At 50.7% G+C, this 26072-nt stretch overlaps 1 protein-coding gene across 5 annotated transcripts in view; it reads right to left on the bottom strand.

The window, feature by feature from the left end:
• Positions 1 to 26072, bottom strand: part of LOC311321057 (uncharacterized protein) — a 69507-nt gene that overhangs the window by 24956 nt on the left and 18479 nt on the right. For 3 of the 5 annotated variants that reach the window (XM_084452935.1, XM_084452936.1, XM_084452937.1), the window contains exons 3-13: positions 19021 to 19198; positions 17213 to 17337; positions 16039 to 16391; positions 15374 to 15430; positions 14658 to 14717; positions 12774 to 12963; positions 11232 to 11334; positions 6714 to 6756; positions 5304 to 5415; positions 2242 to 2395; positions 106 to 173 (exon numbers count right to left, since the gene is read on the bottom strand). In XM_084452935.1, coding sequence (XP_084309061.1) covers positions 106 to 173; positions 2242 to 2395; positions 5304 to 5415; positions 6714 to 6756; positions 11232 to 11334; positions 12774 to 12963; positions 14658 to 14717; positions 15374 to 15430; positions 16039 to 16391; positions 17213 to 17337; positions 19021 to 19198 — 1443 coding nt within the window. The remainder of the gene's footprint in view (positions 1 to 105; positions 174 to 2241; positions 2396 to 5303; positions 5416 to 6713; positions 6757 to 11231; positions 11335 to 12773; positions 12964 to 14657; positions 14718 to 15373; positions 15431 to 16038; positions 16392 to 17212; positions 17338 to 19020; positions 19199 to 26072) is intronic. The other 2 variants (XM_084452939.1, XM_084452938.1) reach the window with 2 other exon arrangements.

The raw sequence follows: 26072 nt of genomic DNA, 5'->3' as shown, positions 1-26072 counted from the left end.
ATATCACTGACATGAACGAGCTGATCCTTTCATTTTCACTTCACACATATTTTGCATTTGCAGGTGAGGGTGTGTGTGTGTGTGTGACAGGTGAAACGCACGTACCTTCATTTTGACTTTGGCACACACAGGCAGGCTCTCCCTACAGCCCTTGTGGACGTGCGCGCTGCAGTCTGAAATCAACCAGAGAGGAAAAACACAGTGAGTTCCACACAAGACGATTCCAGAAAGCAGGTCAGACCGCTGGTAGATGCTGGTACGGGAGCAGGAGTCGGCGTGAACGCGTCCTTCCACGGTTCGACTCAAAACACCCACAATCCCACAGGTCATGTGATGGAACTGGGTAGGAAGTGTACTAGGCACACACACGCACGCGCACACACACACAGGAAACCCGATAAGGAGAACACACCTCCAGGCTGGTAGGTGGGGGACTGCTGGTGACTCATACTGTGACTTTGATCGTCCCTCACACTTCACCCACAGAGCAGAGAAACACACCCACACACCAGGAAATCTGAACACTGTGTGAAAAGGTGCTACTGTTAACCAGATGACTGCCAGATAAACCCATTTCCTGGAATAAAAACAGATCAGGAAAGCTGTGAAAGGTGATTTTGTATTTGCCGTGGATGTGAAGCCGGCCCTGCCGTCTCTCTCGTTTCACCTCTGAAGTCTGTGGGTTTAGTCTGATCATCTTACAAACTCATATTCCTGTTTGAAGAGCGCTGTTCATGGAGACACATACACACTCACACCCACCCCTACCCCAACAGCCTCACAATCAGCCCCAACAGCCTCACAATCAGCCCCAGACCCAACCCAGACCCAGCCTCAGTCCCAGCTCCAGTCCTAGCCTCAGTCCTAGCCTCAGTCCCAGCCTCAGTCCCAGACTCAGTCCCAGCCTCAGTCCCAGCCTCAGTCCCAGCCTCAGTCCCAGCCTCAGTCCCAGCCTCAGTCCCAGCCTCAGCCTCAGTCCCAGACTCAGTCCTAGCCTCAGTCCCAGCCTCAGTCCCAGCCTCAGTCCCAGCCTCAGTCCCAGCCTCAGTCCCAGCCTCAGTCCCAGCCTCAGTCCCAGCCTCAGTCCCAGCCCTGGCCCCTGATATTTGAAGTCTCTGTTGCTTGTCAGTGTGTCAGGCTGCAGAGAGCTGTTGAATTCTGTGGCTAAACCAATTAAACCACATACTGTGAACCCAAAGAGTCAGTCCACTGCCATTGTGTGTGTGTGTGTGTGTGTGTGTGAGAGAGAGAGAAAGAGAAAAGGAGAGAAAGAGAGAGAGAGAGAGAAAAGGAGGGAGAGAGAGAGAGAGGAGAGAGAGCAGACAGGATGTTGTTCTCCATGCAGCAGAGACAGGGACCAGGCTGGAGGCCAGAGGCCAGGGGCTGGGTGACGCAACCCAGTGAAAGACTGAGAGAGAGAAGAGAGAAAGAAAGAGAAAGAGAGAGAGACTCAGCCGGACTAAGGAGCAGAATTAAGACATCTCCTCTGGGTCCAGTTGTTGCTGCTCTGAGTTGGCAGAGGGAAATTCCACGCTGCTACTGTCCGTCATGACATCAGTGTGTCTCTGCCTACATACAGACTAAACACAGCAACGTCCTCTTCCCTTCTCTGCCATGTTATTTTAACCCACTGACTTCCTGTGGACTTTCAGCCATTTGAGTAACAACTAGAAACGGCGCTCGGGAAGCACAGGCCTCCGTCCGTGAATGCATGCCGTGGCTCTGAGCACGCGCACCATCCGTACTGCTATTCCCAGTCTCTGTGACTTCCCACGATGAGATATGGCCGTTTCAATTCCCCCCTTTGACAATGAATGGGGGGATTTTTTTTTTTGTATTATGTCCAAAAAAGGAATGGAGGTGATTGGCCGGCCGTGTTTGAGCGGCTCGTGGACCCGCCCTGTGATTCGGATCCGCTCCAAAATTATATGGATGACCATGCTACACCCCTCCACTGAGTTTCATGAACATCGGTCTGGTGGCTTTTGTGTAATCCTGCTAATGGACGAACGGACAAACACATAAATAAACAAACACACAAACAAACAAACACACAGGCCCCTGAAAACATTACTCCTCGCCCTGCGCTGTCGCGGAGGTAAACATCAACGTGTGTGTGTTTCGATATGTGTGCGTGTGTGTGTTTCTATTAAGTCAAGACGGCGTAGAGCGGGCGTGGATAGAGGAAGTGGTTTGTGGTTTGTATTACAGGTACAGCACGTAGGTGAACATCAGTCTTACTGGTGCAGACGAAGGCTTCTTTGGCGTTGAGGGGCTTGTTGCATTGCTGACACCCAGTGCTGGGCGCAGGGATGACCGCGCTGAACAGATGACCGTTCACCGTCTTGTCCTTGGACTCTTTCTCCTTCTCTCTGCTTTTCTCCTTGTCTTTCTCCTGCGCGGGGAGGGACAGAGACAGAGGCGGAGGACAGGCTCACATCACAACCACGGCAGAACATTCACAGGACCCTCCGTACGCGTGGCCGCCAGGCCGGCTTCACGTACGGAACGACGGCCGAGACCAGACGCTAGTTTGGACTAAGGACCCGCTTTCCGCCAGCCGGATCTTGAGAGCGGCAGCTTTGGAAAATTTGCGGTTCCGAATCGGCGGTCGCAAAACAATCGCATTTCGTTAAAACCACCCCCTCGGACGTACTCCGCCATCCGGCACTAGAATGGCCCCGTTTGACCCCCCCAGCCCCCCTGGTCTGGCCTTACCTGCTCTGCCTCCTCCTCCCCTCTCAGCTTCAGGGAGCGCGTCTGCGCCAGCAGCCGTTTACCCAACAACATCTCAACTTCTGTCTGCGGCCGGCTGGCTTCTGTCTGCTCGTCTCCCTGTCTCACCTCAGAAACCCACCGGCTGCTTACTCTCTGTCCGACTCTCCGTCGGCTCGTCTCTCGGTCTGTCCGAGCGGCAGATTCGACAGAATACCGGTGCTCCGATGACGCCAGCTGGCTGTTTTAGCTGTAAACCAGGAAGCCAGCGAGCTAGCTGCTGAGACGTGTGTGTGTGGTTTGAGCTCTGCCGTCTCTTTAACACGCGTAGCGTAGTTTCCTGTCTCTCTCCCCTCTCTCACACACACACAGCTGATCTAAAGGCCTTGAACGTGTTGCCACAGCCCGGCTCATGCTGGCAAAACACGGACCGGCACCTGAGAAGCACCTGTTTGTGTTCACCTGGCTGGGAATACGGTCATGATTCTAATTATATCCTGTAGCTTCAGAGTTGAATAATAAGTATTAGTGACATATTTTGTTTTTGTGTACATTACGGGTCGGAGGACAAAGAGGCCTTTTCAAAGGAGAAGCCCCACTTACAGTATGAGTTTTTGCAGTCTGAAATCTGTCCCTTAAGAACATATTTCTAATGCTAAGGTTTGATTTGCAGTCATATCGGATATATGCGATGAGAATAGAAACATATGAGATCTTTACTCATGTCGAGAACATTGTTCCGTTCTGTTCCTTCCTGGGAACTGGCAGGCAATATCATCATGATGTCATACAGGACAATGTTTCTGTTGTGAAACCTTCAATCCGCCTCTGTTTCCTGTCTTACTTCCTGTAGCGCATGCAGAGGATGTGTTTGATGCCTGCAGAGCTCGGGGGCGTCTCAATAGGCTAAGAGCACCTCCTCCCCCCTGAGTTAAATATGACCTGATGACGCAGGATGGGGTAAAGCTCATTTAGAGAAGGATAAGCGAGAGTCCGCCTGCAGACGTCATGGAGGGAGGAGGAGAGGGAGGAGAGGGAGGGAGGACGTGACTTAAGCCTATCGAGATGCAGCCCACTGTACTGCAGAAGGATGCAGCGCTGCAGTCTGATATCACAGACAGATCATACAACCCTCAGTGGTGTTGTTTCCTGTTTGATTACATCCAGGGTAACAATCACTCTCTCACTGTCATCAGACTGTAAATAGACCAGGGTTGTGCAATAAAATTGATACATTGCAATATTTTTTACGCAATACTGTATTGATTTTCCTTAGTATGGTATCAATACTTTACTACTACTCTGTGCTTCTCAGCACAAGGAAAATATCGAGAACAAGTCAGGGAATAGATAAGGACTTGTCAAACTGGGAAACCACAAACAACATCAACATCACTTAACACAATTCAGGGAAGGTTCCCTTTTCTCCCCCCTAGAGGGGAAAACAGTCATTGCGGCTGGTCAACTGTTACCAGCTAAGGGCAATGTGCAATTAAGGCCCTAGCTGCTCAACTGAGGCGTTCACCCTTTTAACTAGGAAGCTCCGGTGAGAAGGGAATTGGAGCTGGAACAAACTCTGTTCTGTGGTGGGGAAGATTGCCCTCTACAAAGAACTGGTGTGCTTTTAACTGCCTGCTAAATGACCAGAGTGGCTGCCGGTGAGAAATGACTCTTGATTGTTGTTATTGTTTGATAATTGACGTTTGATTTGTTTGATGTCATTCTAAGGACTACTGTTTGGTAGAGTATAGCTTGTTTATGGAGTTGGCCAAATGTGTGGATTGCTGTGCTGGTTGGTAGATAATAGAGTTGTAGGCCTACTGCCAATTATTGTTTGTTTCCAATCCAGTTGGTTGTGGGCATGTTTACATGTCACAGGGGTCTAGCCTATTTAGGTGTATGTATGCTTGTGTGTATGGTGTGATATAGTCTGTATGCATGTTTGTATGCATGTGTGTAGCATAGCCTGTATGCATGCGTGTACGGTATGTATGTATGTGTGCATGTATGGTTAGACTGTGTGTGCATGTTTGTGTGCTTGACAGCCCATTTGTATATTTTGGTGTCACAATGGTGAATTGGTGGTTAAAGTGAACATAATTTTTGCAGAGATGACAATGATGTGCATTGCGTTGTTAATTGTGTTTTCACCTCCAAAGGTTTTTCACTGCTACCACCAATGAAATGACTACAAAAAGAAAACCACATCCTAAATAAAAGGAGAAAGATGATTTCTGTCTGATCATTGAGAGTGGAATCCTGTGGGACTCAAACAGTTTCGCCCTTTTCAAGTTCGGGGACAGCACAGATAAACAACTTGACAGATATAGATATATAAAATGAAGGATATAACTCAATCATATATTATTACATGTTTTAAATTGATTTAAAATGTCCTTACATTCCCTCCGCCCTCAGGGCCAGGACAGACAGACAGACAGATAGATAGATAGATAGATGGATGGATGAAACAGGCTGACATACTGACATTGTTTCACTGTTTCAGTGACGGGCTGGAATGGGGAGAGGAGAGGAGAAATGAAGAGGAGGAGGAGGAGGAGGAGGAGAGGAAGTGGGTGAGAACTCACCTTGTTCTTCTTGCTCATCTTGCTCTTGATGTAAGAGAAGGTCCGGCTGACCTTGGTACCGGTCCGGCCCTCGGTGTCACTCCTCAGGGGACCGGGGTCCTCCTCCGAGATGCTGCCACACGGCACAACAGTACTGGTATTACTATGGCCTCGCATGATCAATAACAGTACTGGTATTACTATGGCCTTGCATAATCAATAAGAGTACTGGTATTACTATGGCCTCGCATGATCAATAAGAGTACTGGTATTACTATGGCCTCGCATAATCAATAAGAGTACTGGTATTACTATGGCCTCGCATAATCAATAAGAGTACTGGTATTACTATGGCCTCGCATAATCAATAAGAGTACTGGTATTACTATGGCCTCGCATAGTCAATAAGAGTACTGGTATTACTAAGACCTTGCATGATCAATAAGAGTACTGGGATTACTATGGCCTCGCATGATCAATAAGAGTACTGGTATTACTATGGCCTCGCATAATCAATAAGAGTACTGGTATTACTATGGCCTCGCATAGTCAATAAGAGTACTGGTATTACTAAGACCTTGCATGATCAATAAGAGTACTGGTATTACTAAGACCTTGCATGATCAATAAGAGTACTGGTATTACTATGGCCTTGCATGATCAATAAGAGTACTGGTATTACTAAGACCTTGCATGATCAATAAGAGTACTGGTATTACTATGGCCTTGCATGATCAATAAGAGTACTGGTATTACTAAGACCTTGCATGATCAATAAGAGTACTGGTATTACTATGGCCTTGCATGATCAATAAGAGTACTGGTATTACTATGGCCTTGCATGATCAATAAGAGTACTGGTATTACTATGGCCTTGCATAATCAATAAGAGTACTGGTATTACTAAGACCTTGCATGATCAATAAGAGTACTGGTATTACTATGGCCTTGCATGATCAATAAGAGTACTGGTATTACTATGGCCTTGCATGATCAATAAGAGTACTGGTATTACTATGGCCTTGCATGATCAATAAGAGTACTGTTATTACTAAGACCTTGCATGATCAATAAGAGTACTGGTATTACTAAGACCTTGCATGATCAATAAGAGTACTGGTATTACTAAGACCTTGCATGATCAATAAGAGTACTGGTATTACTATGGCCTTGCATGATCAATAAGAGTAATGGAGTAGGATTCACTGGTCCAATGCACTCCACTTTACAAGCAGTGTCAGGAGTAACTTCCATACTTATTGTGCTTACAGCACGTCGTACCGCTATGATGTCATGTAAAGTGTTGCCACAAACTTAACAGAGTCCAGCTGAAATGTTTCCAGCTCACTGTTGGAGGTGTAGCAGTGGGCGTGGACACAGTGAGCACAGACCCAGAATGGACCAATCATAAAGCGGAGGGGCGTGTCTCACCTGTACTCCAGGGACCCGGAAGCGCTGGAGAACGACCCCACTCCTACAGGACAGACAGAGCAAGGTCAGGTGACAGGCTGGACCAATGGCAGCGCAGGACGGATACGTGACAGAGCATGTTGACAAAACGGAGACAGCAGAGGGTACATTCCTCCTGACAGCGCTTTCTCTACAGATCTATACAGCAGGTCTGGGATGATACAGTAGGTCTGGGATGATACAGTAGGTCTGGGATGATACAGAAGGTCTGGGATGATACAGCAGGTCTGGGATGATACAGCAGGTCTGGGATGATACAGCGGGTCTGGGATGATACAGCAGGTCTGGGATGATACAGTAGGTCTGGGATGATACAGTAGGTCTGGGATGATACAGCAGGTCTGGGATGATACAGTAGGTCTGGGATGATACAGCAGGTCTGGGATGATACAGCAGGTCTGGGATGATACAGCAGGTCTGGGATGATACAGTAGGTCTGGGATGATACAGTAGGTCTGGGATGATACAGCAGGTCTGGGATGATACAGCAGGTCTGGGATGATACAGCAGGTCTGGGATGATACAGCAGGTCTGGGATGATACAGTAGGTCTGGGATGATACAGCAGGTCTGGGATGATACAGTAGGTCTGGGATGATACAGTAGGTCTGGGATGATACAGCAGGTCTGGGATGATACAGCAGGTCTGGGATGATACAGTAGGTCTGGGATGATACAGCAGGTCTGGGATGATACAGCAGGTCTGGGATGATACAGTAGGTCTGGGATGATACAGTAGGTCTGGGATGATACAGTAGGTCTGGGATGATACAGCAGGTCTGGGATGATACAGCAGGTCTGGGATGATACAGCAGGTCTGGGATGATAGTAGTTTAGTCAGACGCAGGGGTACGGTGGTGAGTAAAGACGTGGGTAACCGCTGCAGATTTGGAACCCAGTGACTAGTCGGGTAGAAATTCAAACTCCGCACGGCTGGAATGCTGAGCTGGTCGACCAATCACACCTCATGTATTCAACGTCAGAGACTATTTGAATACAACACATGAGGAGACAGAGAGAGAGAGAGAGAGAGAGGGATATTCACACCTCCATGCAGAGACGGCCCACAGCTCCTGAGCTGCAGTTGTAACGGATCAGACCGGATCAGAACACATCAGCCCGACAACAGCCAGACAGACGAGGGGATTTTCTACTTTCCGTCTGTTCCAAGCCCCCCCCCCCCCCCCAAATAATACACAGACATTTTCTTTGCAAGACTCAGAGGAGTGGGGTGGGTTGAGGGGGGGGGGGCAAGAGTGAAATGTTGGGGAGGAAACTCTATCCCTTTTAGCAGCTGCGAACCCTGAGAGGAACACTTTGAAATGTGTTTATGTGGATTGGAGAGGATGGAGGGATCACAGCTCTGGAGGGACGGACGCTGCTGATGGAAATAACAAGGGGGAAACACGAGTGGAAAACTCTGGAGGAATTCAGCTCCGCAAACGCGTCAGAGACAATAGGAGGAGGGCTGGCCAATAAGAGAAGGGCTGGCCAATAGGAGGAGGGCTAGCCCAGAGCGGGGGAGGAGGGCTTCTGGCTGTTTCCACTAAATATTCAATAACGAAGGAGGGGGAGTGATGGTGATGATGATGATGATGATGATGATGATGTCTCCAGATGTCTGACTGCGTCTCTCCTCTCTGAAGCTGCAGGGTGCTGCTAGCGCTTTCAACACAGCCTAGCGTGAGAGGACACAGCCCAGGGTGAGAGGACACAGCCCAGGGTGAGAGGACACAGCCCAGGGTGAGAGGACACAGCCCAGTGAGAGGACACAGCCCAGGGTGAGAGGACACAGCCCAGGATGAGGACACAGCCCAGTGTGAGAGGACACAGCCCAGGATGAGAGGACACAGCCCAGGATGAGGACACAGCCTAGCGTGAGAGGACACAGCCCAGCGTGAGGACACAGCCCAGTGTGAGAGGACACAGCCCAGGGTGAGGACACAGCCCAGTGTGAGAGGACACAGCCCAGTGTGAGGACACAGCCCAGCGTGAGGACACAGCCCAGGGTGAGAGGACACAGCCCAGGATGAGGACACAGCCCAGGATGAGGACACAGCCCAGTGTGAGGACACAGCCCAGGGTGAGAGGACACAGCCCAGCGTGAGGACACAGCCCAGGATGAGGACACAGCCCAGGGTGAGAGGACACAGCCCAGGGTGAGAGGACACAGCCCAGCGTGAGGACACAGCCCAGGGTGAGAGGACACAGCCCAGCGTGAGGACACAGCCCAGGATGAGGACACAGCCCAGCGTGAGAGGACACAGCCCAGGGTGAGGACACAGCCCAGGGTGAGAGGACACAGCCCAGGGTGAGAGGACACAGCCCAGGGTGAGAGGACACAGCCCAGCGTGAGGACACAACCCAGGGTGAGAGGACACAGCCCAGGGTGAGAGGACACAGCCCAGGGTGAGAGGACACAGCCCAGGGTGAGAGGACACAGCCCAGGGTGAGGACACAGCCCAGGGTGAGAGGACACAGCCCAGGGTAAGAGGACACAGCCCAGGGTGAGAGGACACAGCCCAGGGTAAGAGGACACAGCCCAGGATGAGGACACAGAGAGAACAACAGCGCTGCTCCGTTAGCGTCCCTCATGTCCTTCACAGCCTCACAATAACACTGAATACACGTTGGGAGGACGACGTTTTCTAGAACCCCAAAATGCTCCCAATGAGCAGGCTGGCACCTTGCATGGCAGCTGCCGCCATTGGTGTGTGAATGTGTGTGTGAATGGGTGAATGAGAGGCCACTGTAAAGCGCTTTGGATAAAAGCGCTATATAAGTGCAGTCCATTTACCATTTAGGACAATTTCTACTTTCAGAGTAGTACATCGACATGTGTATAGAATAGCAAGAATATTAGAAATAGCGTAGCACAGTAGAATACAGTATAGTAAAGTATAGAGTCTTTTTTTTTTTTTTTTAAGGGAGGGGAAGTCCATTTAGTGACACGGTTGGGTACATGTAACACAGGAAGCAGTGGCTAGGGGAGGGGGGCGGGGCCACGCCAGGCATTCTGGGCACATGTATGTACTTACTCACAAACTCCTCCTCATCGCTGGAGGAGGAGCCAATAGAAAAGACCGTTTTAGATTTGGGGAGGAGCGGAGAGATGCTGAAGGAGAAGGAGATTCGCCGCTTGGGTCGAGGTCGTCCGTTTGCTGAGCGGTGACCGGGGGGTTTCGAGGACACAGGAGACATCAAAGTATTGCGTTAACAAAAAAAAAAAAACATGTGGACCTAAAGGTGACCTCGTCCCCAAAGAGTGAAGGAGGGAAACCTGAGCGAGAGGATGGGGACGCCTGGACTCCCACTGTCTAGGCCGTGAGAGAGAGACGCCCTGGCTCGGCTCTGATCTACACACAAGCATCCCTTACAAACCATTCATGGATTTTGTCTGTGTGAATGGTACGCTAGCGTGTGAATGGTACGCTGGCGTTTTCATCCAGACCCTGGTCATCTCCCGCCTGGACCACTGCAACTCCCTCCTCGCTAGGGCACCGGCGTCAGCCATAAAACCTCTGGAACTTGTCCAGAAAGCTGCTGCTCGCATGGTGTTCAACCACCCAAGTTCTCCCACACAACTTCCCTCCTGCGTTCCCTACACTGGCTCCCTGTAGCGGCTCGCATCCAGTTTAAAACTCTGGCGCTAACCTACAGGGCAATGAAAGGAACAGCCCCCTCCTACCTCCAGGCCATGGTCAAACCCTACACCCCTCCCGACCGCTACGCTCTGCTACCTCAGGGCGACTGGTTGCCCCGTCACTCCGAGGCTCCTGCGGTCGATCGACACGGTCACGGCTCTTCTCTGTCCTGGCCCTGCAGTGGTGGAATGAACTACCCACTGATGTCAGGACAGCAGAGTCGCTGCCCATCTTTCGTCGCAGGCTCAAAACTCATCTCTTCAAGAAGTACTACAACAATCCACCCACCTAAGCACTTATTGTATTATATTAAAATGCACTGTACTTGAGATTGCCATTCTTGCACTTTGCCTTCAGCACTAGATTATGCTCTTAGTCACTTGTTTTAGAAGGAAGATGCACTTGTGAGTTCTGGCAAGTAGTAGTACATTGGCTCTTCCTACGTTAAATGCAATTATTGTTAGTCGCTTTGGATAAAAGCGTCTGCTAAATGACTAATGTAATGTAATGTGTGAATGGTACGCTGGCGTGTGAATGGTACGCTGGCGTGTGAATGGTACGCTGGCGTGGATATTGGAGCACAATCCATGTTTACCGCCTAAGAGAGAACGATCGAACCTGGGTTAATCTGACTGAAGTCACGTCTGTATTGACAGAGATCTGGTGACCTGACTCTGACCTGGTTAAGAAGAGGAAGAAGGGACACCTAGAGGAACTAAAGACTCTTAAGACCCAGAGAGAGAGAGAGAGAGGGAGAGAGAGACAGAGAGAGAGAGAGACAGACAGACAGAGAGAGAGAGAGAGACAGACAGACAGAGGCTGAGGCCAACACTCACCGTCCAGCTCTCGGTGACTGATGGCCAGCATGGAGACTGACTTGGTGAGGGTGACAGGCATGGTGGGACAGCTGTGTCTGGCGGCCAGCACCCTGCCAGACTTCTGGAACACACACAGATACACGTGGATAAAAGACGTTTTATCATTCCTGAAGTTAGAGAAAATAAGACGTGGCTCTACTGCTAAATTCTAAAAAACCTGGCAACCTGTTCTAGATCATGTCAGGTCCCTTCAGCTGGTTGTTATCCCCACTGCTTAACACTAGAACCACGGAAGGAGGGTCATTTGACCCATGCAACTACATTAAAAAATAATTATCTGCAACCGTTCAAGTTACTGTACAGCGCCCTGCTTTCATGACTTTTCCTAGATATGTGCCTTTTACATGTCAGTGTTTTTGAAACTTTGAAATCACACCAGGAAAAGGTAGTTTGGTCTTTTTTTTTTCCCCGAATTCTGGCCCCCTGCACTGCACCAACCCTGTAGCACTTGTCCGAGTCCTATTTTCCCGATGCTGGTAGCACACAGCATGTCTAGTCTGTTTCTGTCTTCGTTGCGTTGAATGTTGAGTATTTTATTTATTTACTGTTTGGATTGTTTTGTTTCTGTTGTTGTTTTGTACTTTCCTTTGTATTGTTGACATTACCATCTTGTTTTAGTATCATTACTACCTCTATCGATGTCTTGTATTTCACTCACCTATGTACAATCAAATCAAATCAAAGCTTTATTTGTATAGTGCATTTCAAGCACAGAGGCAACACAATGCGCTTTACAGAGAACAAGGGAGGTGAGCATACGTCCCACCCCTACATATTCCAGAGGGAAGCAAAAAAAACAGTATCACCCAGGGGCCAGAAAAATGAACTGTAAAAATTCTTCCCTGACCCCTCTCAACAAGACGATCGAGCAAGCTCCTGGAGTATGTTTGTCTACTGGCTAAGAACATTTATAAAACAATAAATTACATTAAATTACATTTTCAGAGTAAGAGAGGCTAAAAACATCATAGGAGAGACATGGCGAACACTGGTGTATGTCTGTGTGCGTGAATGTGCCTAGGCCCAGATAGAGGCAGGGGTTGGGGTAGGGTGGGGGTAGGAAAAGGATACGGACCCAGGTTAGGGTGAGGGGAAATACATTGGTATGTATGTATCTTGGTTTGTCTCTTTTTGTGGAAAAACTCATAAATAAATCATATATAAAAAAAGATACACACAGACAGGGGCGGGGTCAGAGAGAACATCATGAATTGAGCAGCATGAACGGAAAGTCAGTATGAGCAACAGAATGGTATAGGTGTTAAATTAGACCAAGCCTCGTGGGTGATATCAAGCAATGTACAGTGACAGGACGTCTATGGATGTGTTCATGTTCCCGAAATAACCCACCACCCCCAGCCTGGTGTGTGTGTGTGTGCGTGAGTGAGTGAGTGAGTGCGTGCGTGCGTGTGTGAGTGAGTGAGTGAGTGAGTGCGTGCGTGCGTGCGTGTGTGTGCGTGAGTGCATGCGTGTGTGCGTGTGTGTGTACCGGCCCCCTACCTGGCTGTCCAGGCTGCTAGCGTCTCCCAGGTCGGACTCCTGCTCCTCCTCCGTCAGAGAGATCAGCGAGCCCCTCTCCTCGCTCTCCAGGTGGGCCACCGGCCCCGCCTCCCCCTGCTGGGGGGCCCCCGCGCTGGGGCACGACGTCAGGCCCTTGGCCCCCTCCGCCACTAGACCCTCCAGACTGTAACTAAACACAACAACAACACCACCATCAACAACAGCAACAACACCAATAACATCAACAACAACAACACTAATCTCACCTGTCTGGCTCACTGATGATGATCATTATATTGGCCATTCCGAGTTTGACTTCAAGCTGTTAATTTGCTAATGCTTTTCTGATATGTGAAAATGAGTAGATATCCCGTCTGTCGGCCATGACTACTTCCTGGTCTGACAGATATATGCGGAAGTGACTGAGACAGTGATGGTCAACCACAGCCCATCTCTCAGAAGAGAGAGATAGACAGAAAAAGAGGTTGTGACAGTCGGGGTGTGTGTGTGTGTGTGTGTGTGTGTCTGCATGCTGTGTGTGTGTGTGTGTGTGTGTGTGTGTGTGTTAGTGTGTGTGTGTGTGTGTGTGTGTGCGTGCTGTGTGTGTGTGTGTGTGTGTGTGTGTGTGTGCGTGCATGCTGTGTGTGTGTGTCATACAAAGCAGAGGACTGAAACAGAAATGGAAGGACTGTGTGTGCGCGCACTAAGCAACTATAACAGACATGCAGACGGCAGCACACACACACACACACACACACACACACACACACACACACACACACACACACAGAGACTCTCAAACTCCTCCGCCTCTGTCTCTCAGAGGACTGTATCCCCTCAGCAACACCATCCCTCTATCCATCCCTCCATCTCTCCATCCCCCACCATCCATCCATCTCTCCATCCCTCCATATCTCCATCCCTCCACCATCCATTCATCTCTCCATCCCTCCATATCTCCATCCCTCCACCATCCATCCATCTCTCCATCCCTCCATCTCTCCATTCCTCCACCATCCATCCATCTCTCCATCCCTCCATATCTCCACCCCTCCACCATCCATCCATCTCTCCATCCCTCCATATCTCCACCCCTCCACCATCCATCCATCTCTCCATCCCTCCATATCTCCACCCCTCCACCATCCATCCATCTCTCCATCCCTCCATTCCTCCACCATCCATCCATCTCTCCATCCCTCCATCTCTCCATCCCCCACCATCCATCCATCTCTCCATCCCTCCACCATCCATCCATCTCTCCATCCCTCCATATCTCCATCCCTCCACCATCCATCCATCTCTCCATCCCTCCATATCTCCATTCCTCCACCATCCATCCATCCCTCCATCTCTCCATCCCCCCACCATCCATCCATCCATCTCTCCATCCCTCCATCTCTCCATTCCTCCACCATCCATCCATCTCTCCATCCCTCGATCTCTCCATTCCTCCACCATCCATCCATCTCTCCATCCCTCCATATCTCCATCCCTCCACCATCCATCCATCTCTCCATCCCTCCACCATCCATCCATCTCTCCATCCCTCCACCCTCCATCCATCTCTCCATCCCTCCATCCCTCCATCTCTCCATTCCTCCACCATCCATCCATCTCTCCATCCCTCCATCTCTCCATTCCTCCACCATCCCTCCATCTCTCCATCTCTGCATTCCTCCACCATCCATCCATCTCTCCATCTCTCCATTCCTCCACCATCCATCCATCTCTCCATCCCTCCCTCCCTCCCTCCCTCCCTCCCTCCCTCCATCCATCCATCCATCCCTCAATCCATCCATCCCTCCATCCATCCATCTCTCCATCCCTCCACCATCCCTCCCTCCCTCCCTCCCTCCCTCCCTCCCTCCCTCCATACTGTACCTTCTGCTATCAATGGGTTCCGAGGAAGGACAGGTGAGGTTGGAGGGACACCAGCTCAAACTAGCAGAGGACGGGAGAGAGGGATGGACGCAGCAGGAGGACGGAGGAGGATGGGTAGAGGGAAAGAAAGAGGGGAGGACAGGGAGAGAGGGATGGACAAGAGGGATCAGTGATCAAAGGCAGGAAAATGTGACATCGTTCTATAACGAGGTGGTGATCAGGGTTAAAATGACGATGGAGTGTGTTTTTCTCCTCTGCCATGTTAGGAAAAGGAGCCCAAACCGATCAGGCTTTCCCCCGTTTCTCTCTCTCCCCCCAGACAGAGTTGGACAGCTTTCCCCCGTTTCTCTCTCTCCCCCCAGACAGAGTTTGACAGCGTTCCCCCGGCCGCTTTAGAAAGGACTTTTCCGTAGCGTAAGGCCCAGTGTTAATAGAGAAGAGTCTACTGCTCTCATCCAATCCAGCGGAGGTGAACACTGACGCGGTCTCCCTCTGGAGCGAGGAGTGAACACTGACGCGGTCTCTCTCTGGAGCGAGGCGTGAACACTGACGCGGTCTCCCTCTGGAATGAGGAGTGAACACTGACGCGGTCTCCCTCTGGAGCGAGGAGTGAACACTGACGCGGTCTCTCTCTGGAGCGAGGAGTGAACACTGGCGCGGTCTCTCTCTGGAGCGAGGGGCTCGTGAGTGGAAGTGGTGAGAGTGACGGTAGATACCTTCTCCTGTGGAAGGTCGGCTTCCCGGACTTCGCTTCCGCTTGACCTCTGACTGGACTGTAAAAGGGATGATATACAGTAGAGGATGATGACAGGACAGGAAACAAGGGATGAACTGAGAAAAGTAGAGGCATGACGGATGAAAACGGATGAGTGAATCGTGTGTTATATGGATTAATAGGCGCTGCCGTGTTGAGTGAATGACAGAAAGGACGCGGTCCAGGAGAGGAGAGACTGCATCTGTGAGCAGAGGAAGTGATGTCATAGGGGCGATGATACAGGAGAGCTCTCTAGGCTGGGGTGAGGGGTCAGGGTTCGATCCCCACACAGAGAGGACATGACAGGAGACAAGAGGCTTTACTGTACAGTACAGCCCCCTTGGGCTGTTGTCTCTCTCTCTCTCTCTCTCGCTCTCTCTCTCTCTCTCTGTCTGTCTGTCTGTCTGTCTGTCTGTCTGTCTGTCTGTCTGTCTGTCTGTCTGTCTGTCTGTCTGTCTGTCTGTCTGTCTCTCTGTCCCTGTCCCAGCCTCCACTGTGAAGTGTTCCACCACAGAGATCACACAAGGACACAGGACGCTGTACACCATAAGGCTTATGGTCATTATATGACTATATACTGTGTGTGTGCGCGCGCGTGTGTGTGTGTGTGTACAGGCAAACCCTCACCTGCGCTGGCCCAGTTCCGTCTCTGCTGCGGGGTTCTTCCCGGGCCCCCAGCTGTGTCTGCGGAACGGAGAGCAGGAGCGGATGGAGGGCCGGAGGAGAGCCGAGCACGCCGGCACCTCGGTCAGCCGGTCCTTGGTCTCCTCCTCCTCTCCTCCCCTCGTCCCCGTCCCCTGACCGGCGTCTGCGGAGCTCCAGCTGACCCCGACGCCGCCCGCCGTGCCCGACCCGGGAGAGGGCTCGCCGGCCTGGGGTGAGGCGATGAGGGGCCCCTGGCTGGTCACATCATCCGCGGAGGGGCAGGACGCAGACACCCCGCCGGTGCCGTCCCCCAACCCACACACGGGCTCCGCTACCTGGAGCAGAGAGAGACCACGGAGCAGAGAGAGACCCGCGTGAACCACGGAGGCTACAGGTACGATGGCCGGGTCTGTAGGGTCAAGGCCCAACTAAGTCTCTCTTTTAGCTTTTTCACTGGCTGTGCTTATAGCTATATGTACTGTACTTAAAGCTGTATTGTAGCAATGTACAGTAGCATCTATGCATTATCTGCATTGATGTAACTATAGTTCCCTGAGGCTTTCGCGTTGGGCTATGCAGCAAGGCTGTCACAGAAACACACGAAGGGAAAGTTCTTTCCAGTCTCGTAAAAGTTACATAACATGAACGCCGTATGCACACATGCATGCACACACACAGTGGCTGTGGATAGGAGGGGGAGGGATAGTCTCCATTGGGAGAATCAATAGTGTTTAACATTCTCCTGCTCAGCCGCGCGGAGCTGTGCCAGAGCTGGGCGGGGAGCTAACAGCGCTAACAGAGCTAACATAAGTTAGCTCATGCTAATACAGGCTAGCTATGAAAACACAAGCTATGGCTAATTCAGGCTAAAGTTAAAAGTTAACTAAAAGTTACTGTAACTGAGGCATATCCAGGCTAGCATATGCTAACGCCGGCAGAGGCTAATGCATGCTAACGGGCTGGTTCTACTCTAAGTTTATGAGTAGCATACCATGGAAAATCCTTTTCCAGAACAAGTGACTCAGCCTGAGCTCACACTGCACAGTGTGTGCCTCTCGGAGATGCTAGCATTCTACACACACACACACACACACACACACACACACACACACACACACACACACACAGACACACGTGTGTCCAGCCCAGTGTTTACCTTCCTGAAGACACTGTCCTCCCCCAGTCCAGGACTGAGCGGACTGTCCACTTCACTGACCGAGGCATGGAGGAGGGCAGAGACTGACCCCCCCTCACTCTCAGGATGGGGGGATAGAGGGACTTCTGGTTGAGAGAGAGAGGGAGAGAGAGGGAGAGAGAGAGAGAGAGAGAGAGAGAGGGAGAGAGAGGGAGAGAGAGAGAGAGAAGCGAGAGGGGGGGGGGGGAGAAAGAGAGAGAGAGAGAGAGAGAAAGGGGGGGCGAGAGAGAGAGAGAAAGAGAGAGAAAGAGCGAGAGAGGGAGAGAGAGAGAAAGAAAGACAGGAGGAATCAGATTTGACATGGCCATACAGGATGAAGTTTATCGTTTCAATACTGAAAATCACACATACAATAAGCCTAGACATCCAAATATGACCTTGACCATAAAGGTAATCTGTAATTTCTATATAACTTCATAATACGTCACAACATTTAAGTCACATACTGTATGAATTGCAACGTAATGACATAGTATCGTGGTGGAACGGCATAGGCTATTATTAAAAAGTGGAAGGAGGGAGGGCAGAGGGAGGGGGTGGACCAATCACAGCACAGCAGCTCTGCACATCACCATGCAGTGTCCTGGGGCAACATGGCGGCGTCGCATCTCGCAACCCTCCGAGACAGGAAACTGATGTCAGACCCCGATAACGGCCGTTTAACGAGAGATACTACGCCGTCGATGACACAGTCTACTATACAGCACATAGAACCACTCTGGAACAATACAAGAACTCTCGTAAAAAAAAGGTTCTGCATAGTTCTGCGAGGTTCTGGGGCTCTTGCAGAGTAGGGTTCTTGGAGAATTCTATTGTTACAAGCAGAAGAGTAACGAAGACCAGAATTGAAAGACCCCAGCCTGCCCGGCAGGGACTACAAATCAAATCAAACTTTATTTGTATAGCGCATTTCATACACAGAGGCAACACAATGCGCTTTACAGAGAGCAATGGGAGGGTGGGCACACAATTATACAACTGATAACTGGATTGGCTGATACCCTCTGGCACATTCACAGCAATGTTGATCAATATTCCCCCTGTTCCTGTAAAACTAAATCCAATCAAGTCTGTCATCACTATCTTGGCTGCAGAGACCAGAACCACAATAAGGTCTGTTCAGCAGGTTCAGGTCTGTTCTGTCCTCCTCCTCCTCCTCTTCCTCCTTCTCCTCTATAAGTAAGTTACAGACAAGGGCCTCCTCTGCTCTGACGCTCATCACATTACCCAGGCTCCCACAGCTCCTCTCTGGGGCTCCTCCTCCAGAGGGCTGGAGCCACAGCTGGGAGACTCAAGACGATGTAGCTCACAGCCGCGGAATCCAAATAGCATTTGTACCCCTGTTCTTCCCTGCGTTTGTGTGAGTGTGTGTGTGTGAACTGTATGTGTGTAAGTAAGTGCATGTGTGCGTGTGTGTGTACGTACTGTGTGTGTGTGTGTGTGTGTGTGTGTGTGCGTGTGTGTGTACGTGTACGTACAGTACGTGTGTGTGTGTGTGTGTGTGTGTGTGTGTGCGTGTGCGTACGTACAGTACGTGTGTGTGTTTGTGTGTGTGTGTGTGTACGTGTGTGTGTGTGTGTACGTGTGTGTGTGTGTGTGTGTGTACGTGTACGTACAGTACGTGTGTGTGTGTGTGTACGTGTGTGTGTGTGTGTGTGCGTGTGTGTACGTACAGTACGTGTGTGTGTGTGTGTGTGTGCGTCAACGCAGCAACAGCAATCACAGGGATTGAAATGAGACGCATCAGCAGTGAGACAGGTTGGTCTCACCTGGGCGTCCCTGTATGGCGGGAGAGACCTGCAGCAGGGCTTCTGGACAGGGGGGCAGCGGGGCGGGAGAGACCTGCAGCAGGCCTTCTGGACAGGGGGGCAGCGGGGCGGGAGAGACCTGCAGCAGGGCTTCTGGACAGGGGGGCAGCGGGCAGAACGTCCCCTTCTCTCTGTGAATCTGAGGAAGAGAGAGAGACACACACAGAGAGAGATCACACACAGAGAGAGATCACACACAGAGAGAGATCACACACAGAGAGAGATCACACACAGAGAGAGATCACACACAGAGAGAGATCACACACAGAGAGAGATCACACACAGAGAGAGATCACACACGGAGAGAGATCACACACAGAGAGAGATCACACACAGAGAGAGATCACACACACAGAGAGAGATCACACACAGAGAGAGATCACACACAGAGAGAGATCACACACAGAGAGAGATCACACACAGAGAGAGATCACACACAGGGTCACAGACATGGGCTGATTCCACCTCAACTCACTCCTCACTCCTCCATAGGGCAGGTTATGTTTTGACATCGATTCCCACAGTTATCCTGGAAGACAGACTTTCACAGGGGGGGGGGGGGGGGGGGAATCCCTTTTTCAAATCCGTGGAGAGCAGAATGTGAGGTCGCGTGATCAGGATGGCGACGCCAGGCTAGCCTACAGCACTGTGCTACCCACAAACCACTGGGGTTTATGTCACTTGAGGTCACACTAAAAACGCATTAATGAAGTCATGAAAGAAAGAGACTGAGAGACAGAGACAGAGCAGTGCTATTAACTCCTCCCCTCCCATTCTACAGACGTCCTCCTAGACCACACCCACTGCTGGTCCACCACTGGAGACATGTGACTGCTGCTGGTCATCATTGAGACACTCCTCCCACGTGTGTGTGTGTGTGTGTGTGTGTGTGTGTGTGATTGCGCATGCACGTGTGTGTATATCCTAGGCATTCTCCCTTGTCACTACACACACACACACGCGCGCACGCACACGCACGCGCACGCACACGCACGCGCGCGCATACACACACGCACACACACACGCACACACACGCGCGCACCCTTCCCAGTCACAGTAAGGTTATTGTTCCGCCCCTGCAGTGCAGGACACAGGGTCCAAGTGTGGTGATGTCAGGGAGCCGGGGGTCCGTAGGAGGGTCCCCCCCCCTCTGGCCTCTGTGTCCCACACACAGCTGCTCCTCCCGGGGCACAATATCTCCGCGTGACTCCGGGCCTACGGTCCTCCCAGGCCAACAATGGCCGGTTCTCAGGACCCTCACCCACGGCCGGAGTGGGGCAGCACAGGCCCAGCCCCAGACGGAGCTCCACCCCCAGCCCAAGACGTAGCTCCGCCCCCAGCCCAAGACGTAGCTCCGCCCCCAGCCCCAGACGGAGCTCCGCCCCCAGCCCCAGACAGGCTCCGGCGCAGAGAGACGGCCCTCAGCGCGTCAGGACCGCCGGGCGCCCAGAGGGGGGGGGGGGGGGGGGGGTCACGCAGGCATCGACCCACGCCAGGCCTGTATGTGGCTCTACCGCACACAGAGAGCCTGTGTTGGGGCGGGTTATCACTGGCTAGATTACATCTGCTGCGTTAGGCCCTCAGAGGCAGAGCTAAGCAGTGGACCATACCATTCAATTAGCCTGAGGGGGGGGGGGTGACCCACCAGATTATGTCTTATCAGTACTCTGACCAAAATGTGATGACCCCATCAGTGACCTATCACACAAGGGCAGATTCCTGCTTTAGCACCTTAGTACCACACACACACTAGATTACATCTGCTGCATTAGGCTTTCAGATACACTTCCGGATTGTACCATTCCATTACTATGGGGAAGGGGGGAGCGTGACCAACGTATGGACCAGGTCATCTACAGTATTCTGCATGAGTCTTAACCCTGATGTGTTGACCCCAAGTGAGTACTGAGTATACAGAGACAGGCAGGCAGACAGACAGGCTGGTGGCTGCTAGACAGCTTTGTAGACCGACAGATAGACAGACGGATAAGCTAGCAGACAGAAAGTCAGAGACAGACAGACAGACAGACAGACAGACAGACAGACGTGTCTGACAGACAGACAGACAGACAGACAGACAGACAGACAGATAGACAGATAAGCTAGCAGACAGAAAGTCAGAGACAGACAGACGTGTCTGACAGACAGACAGACAAAACAGACAGGAACACAAGCCAGCTGGCACAAAAACAGGGCCCCCGAGGGTCTACAGATACAGTACAACGGAACAATTTAGAAACTCTGAACAAAGTAGTCATTTGGCTGCCATGATTTATGGCCCAACAAATTACTTGGTGAAGTCATTCCCCGGTGGCAGAGTTACGCAACGCGCACAAGTGCACTGGCATGCCAGCCTGGGGACGACTTATCTACCCACAGCCCTGCTTCAGTCTAGACTCAAGTGCATGTAGCAGGCTGCCGCTGCTCCAGTGTTTGCTTTTCATGTTGTTCTAGAGATACAAAATGGCCGTTCTCTTCTCTATTATCGATAGAGAATGACAGCAAGGGAACTAAGTATCTGCAGTGTATATATGCACGATATTATACTGTACAGAATGTAAGACGCTGGGAGAAATGGTTGAGGGAAGAGAGAATGGGTAGGTGTGAGGGGAAGAGACAGAAGGGAAGGGAGAGAGAGAAACAGAACAAAGTAGTGTGTGTGTGTGTGCGTGTGTGTGTGTGTGTGTGGAATGTGAGAGTGCATCTCCTCAGGCGTGATGATATCGGTCTGTGCCCCCTCAGTGGGCTGGCAGCGGGGGCTGGATCTCCACTCTAGTGTTCAGCTCTGGACAGTCTGACCACAGTAGTGGACAATACACAAGGCCCTATTGATGGAACGCCTGCTTGGCTGACTGTTTCCCTGTCTGTCTGTTTTCCTGTTTCCCTGATGGCCTGTCTGTCTCCCTGCCTGCCTGTCTCCCTGCCTGTCTTTCTGTCTCCCTGCCTGCCTGTCTCCCTGCCTGCCTGTCTGTCTGTCTGTCTGTCTGTCTGTCTGTCTGTCTGCCTGTCTGCCTGCCTGTCCGTCTGTCTGTCTGTTACCTAGAACAGAAGGGAAGCCTTACATTATATTAGTCATTTAGCAGACTCTTTTATCCAAAGTGACACAGTAATTGCTCTTAACGTAGATAGTCAAGTGCCAGAATTCATAAGTGCATCTTGTCTAAACAAGCAACTAAGAGCCTAATCTAGTGCTAAATACTAAAAATGCTAAATAATGCCCAATGAGTTCTGAGAGGAAGAGTCAGGGTAGTACTTTTTGAAGAGGTACGTTTTGAGCTCGTGACGAAAGTTGGGCAGTTGGTTCCACCGCCACGGGGCCGGGACAGAGAAGAGCCGTGACTGGTGCGTTCCACCACTGGGGGCCTCAAAACTGCGAGGCAGCGAATCACCCCGAGGCAGCAGAGCGTAATGGCAGGGGGGTGTAGGGCTGGACCAGGACAGAGAAGCTGTTCCTTTCACAGCCCTGTAGGCTGTGAACAGAGTTTTACACTTGATGTGAGCTGCTACAGGGGAATAGAAATAGCATTGCCATGAACGTTGTTGCATTGTTTACATAAACAAAGTATATTTTCTTTTGTTTGGCTGTACTGGGGGGGGAGAGAGAGAGAGAGAGAGAGAGAGAGAGAGAGAGAGAAAGAGAGATAGAGAGAGAGAGGAGAGAAAGAGAGATGGAGAGAAAGATAGAAAGAGAAAGAGAGATGGAGGGAGAGAAAGAGAGAGAGAAAGAGAGAGAGAAAAAGAGACAGACAGAGAGAGAGAGAGAGAGAGAGAGAGAGAGAGAGAGAGAGAGAGAGAGAGCATTCTCCCAGCACTCTCCCCTCCAGCAGGGCCGGCTCATCATCACACACTCGGTTGCGCCACACCAAAGCGCCTCCCCTCTGACACGGCCCGTTTCTCACGGACCCGGACGCGGAGGGAGGGAGGGAGGGAGGAGCCCTGGCCGGACCTCTGAGAGACCACACCTTGGCCTCCACCTCCATCTCCTCCCTCCCAAAACGTCAGCGCTCCTCTGAGCGCACCGCCGGAGTCGGACGTGGTCCGGGGCGAGGTGTTACTGTATCCGGTACTCAGCCCCCTCCGGCTCAGCGTTTGGGCAGCCTGGTCTCCGGACCCCAGGGCAGGCCTCTGGCCCAGAGATGGTGCCTGACCGCGGGGTCTGAATAATAGGGACCCCCTTATCACTCTCCCCCCCCCCGTCCCGAGGAGCGCAGTCACACCGCGCACTGCTGCTTCCGTAGAGATTTCGGGGTGTGTGTCTCTGTCCCGGACTCTACTGTCTGGGTGTTTCACTTCCAGAGACATAACCTCATGGTTCTACTCAAGCAGCCTTTACTTTGGTCTCTCTAGCCGACCCCTGATACTACTATAGACTCCGGGGTTCTACTTCATTCTACTTTGGCTTCTATTAGAATGTTTAGAATGTCTAGGGCCCTTTAATACCGTTGAATACCGTAGGAGACACCGCCTCGGCCTCTATCTGCCCTCCATCAAGGCCGTCACCGGCCTGCTCTGGACTATCACACTGGTCAAGTCACTCTTTCAACCGAGTCACTCTTCCAACCATTACCGTCAACTATAACTGAATCAAGTCGGACGTCGGCCATTCTTCAGGGCCCTGCTCTGGCTTCCGTCACACATAGTGATACAGTGTCCTTCGATGGCACTAATCATATTCACCAGCCCACAGAAGGCATTCCGCTGGCATCGGACTAGAGGGCACCACCCAGCCTGGGCAGGAAGAACAGAGATGATGACGATGATGATGATGATGGTCGTGACATTTCTTAAAGGCTTTTGCTCGCGGTGAATTGTACTGTGAGACAGGTGAATACACATTGGATTGTATTCGGTGCACTACTTTGCACACAGTGTTATTCAAATGAGGGGCGAGAGAGAGGGTGTGTGTGTGTGTGTGTGTGTGTGTGTGTGTGTGTGTGTGTGTGTATTCCCAGGTCCCCTTCCCTGTCTAAAAACAAACTCCACCCTGTGAGCACACTCTTCTAGACTGTCAGTGAGCCCATCTAGTGACCAACACACACACACTCCAAACCTTCTTAGTACACACAAACACACACACACACACACAAACACACACACACACACACACTCCAAACCTTCTTAATACACACACACACACACTCCAAACCTTCTTAATACATACACACACACACACACACACTCCAAACCTTCTTAATACACACACACACCATTACAGTATAGTAGAACATTGTAAACATATGCCTCTCTTAAGACATTGTCTTAAGATACGCCTCTCTCATCATCAAACCTACAGTACATAAAACATCCGTCACACAATATCTCATCATATACTGTATCATGACACATGCTGTATATACTGTATCATCATGACAAATTTGAAATGCAACGTGGTAACGAGTATCAAGCCACCCAACAACTGGATCTGAACTGCGATGGTTACGAACGCAGATGGAAGCTCCCCCTCCTCATACAACACTAGAAGTCCGTCCCAACAACCCGAGACGCGAGAGGCCCGTCCATACCTTTATGAGCACCACGTCCACTGTCCTCTCTCCCTTAGCGCGCAGGCTGTACCTCCTCTTGTGTCTCTCGTACATGGTCTCCGGTTAGCGGAGTCTGGCGCTCTAGGCCCCGACACCGAGCCCAGACTAGTCGCTCAACGTCCTCCGAGGAAGTTTGGAGGAAAATAAAGAACTCTCCCCACATCTGTTCCCAGACCCAGCCCCTCCGAGGGACAGGGCCACCCCTCCCTCCTCCCTCCCTCCTTCCCTTGCTCACACACTCCTCCCTTCTCTCTCGCTCCTTCTCTCTCTCTCTCTCGCTCACTTACTCAACTGGCTCCTCCTCTTCTTCTCCACTTCTTCAATTGATTCTCTCTCTTTTAATCTTTCCATCTCTCCCCCCCCCCCCCACACACACACACACGACTCATTTCATCTATTCAACAGTCCATTCAGCCCTCTCCTCTTTTATCTGCCCATATCTCCATCCATTTCCTCTCCTCCCCTCAAGGTCTTTCAGGCCCGGAGCGGCGTCCACTTACCGAGCTACGCTGCGAGCCGTGATGCTGAGAGAGGGTGTGTGTGTGTGTGTGTGTGTGTGTGTGTGGGGGGGGGGGGGGGTACATGTGTCTATGGAAACGGTTGGAGCAGCCATCTGTAAGAGCTGCTTTTATCCTGCGTTCACGCTACAATTAATAGCACAGTTCCCATGAGACGTCTACATGTGCTGCGTTGTTTGTCGTGTGTTTCTTATTGTGGAAGGAAGACAAGTCCCTAGAATGTGTGGACTATCCTATTATTCATTCATTAATACCCAAATTTGTGCCACCATTGCCATCTGGGGGGAATAATTCTCATAGTGGTTTTTGGCAAGGTACACAACCCTGTGGTAGCTTCCTGTGTGTTATCACTCGTTTATAACCCCATGCCAAAACACTTTTCAGAGCTATACATAGAACAGTATAAGGCATTCTGCTTCAAACTAATGGTTCTCTCTTATTATTGAACCTTTCTCTTTGAATATTGGTGGGAATATAGCTAACACTATATGTTTTAGCATCTCTACATGTCATCCATTACTGGCATTGACAACACAGTCACTACACAGCACTGTACATACGACGTGCATCTGTTTTCAGGAAAGATATAAAACAAGTTTCCTCTGTCCATAACGTAAAGAATGAATACCATGTTTACATGAATAGATTTGAAGGAAAATTATTATGGAGTTCAATAAACTAAATATAGTGCAAGTATGAGGCTTAACTGGATAACTTTTCTATCATCATCTAGGCTACATCCACACACTAATACAGGTTTGTTTTAAAACTGCATTGAGAGGGAGGTTTGGAGGGACAGGTCAACGAATTTGAACAAGATCATGAATCAGAATTCATATCAGATCAATCATTAGACATGAAATGACTGTGACTCCGTGGCCTACAGCATCATCCATCTGCTGTGAGGGAAAGCTAGTGCTCATATTTCCATACCCAATCATACTACGGCTCA

Source organism: Borostomias antarcticus, assembly GCF_949987555.1.
Source record: "Borostomias antarcticus genome assembly, chromosome: 18".
NCBI classification, from domain to species: domain Eukaryota; kingdom Metazoa; phylum Chordata; class Actinopteri; order Stomiiformes; family Stomiidae; genus Borostomias; species Borostomias antarcticus.
The sequence above is the reverse complement of the archived record's forward strand: the minus strand, read 5'-3'. Positions and strand labels throughout refer to the sequence as shown.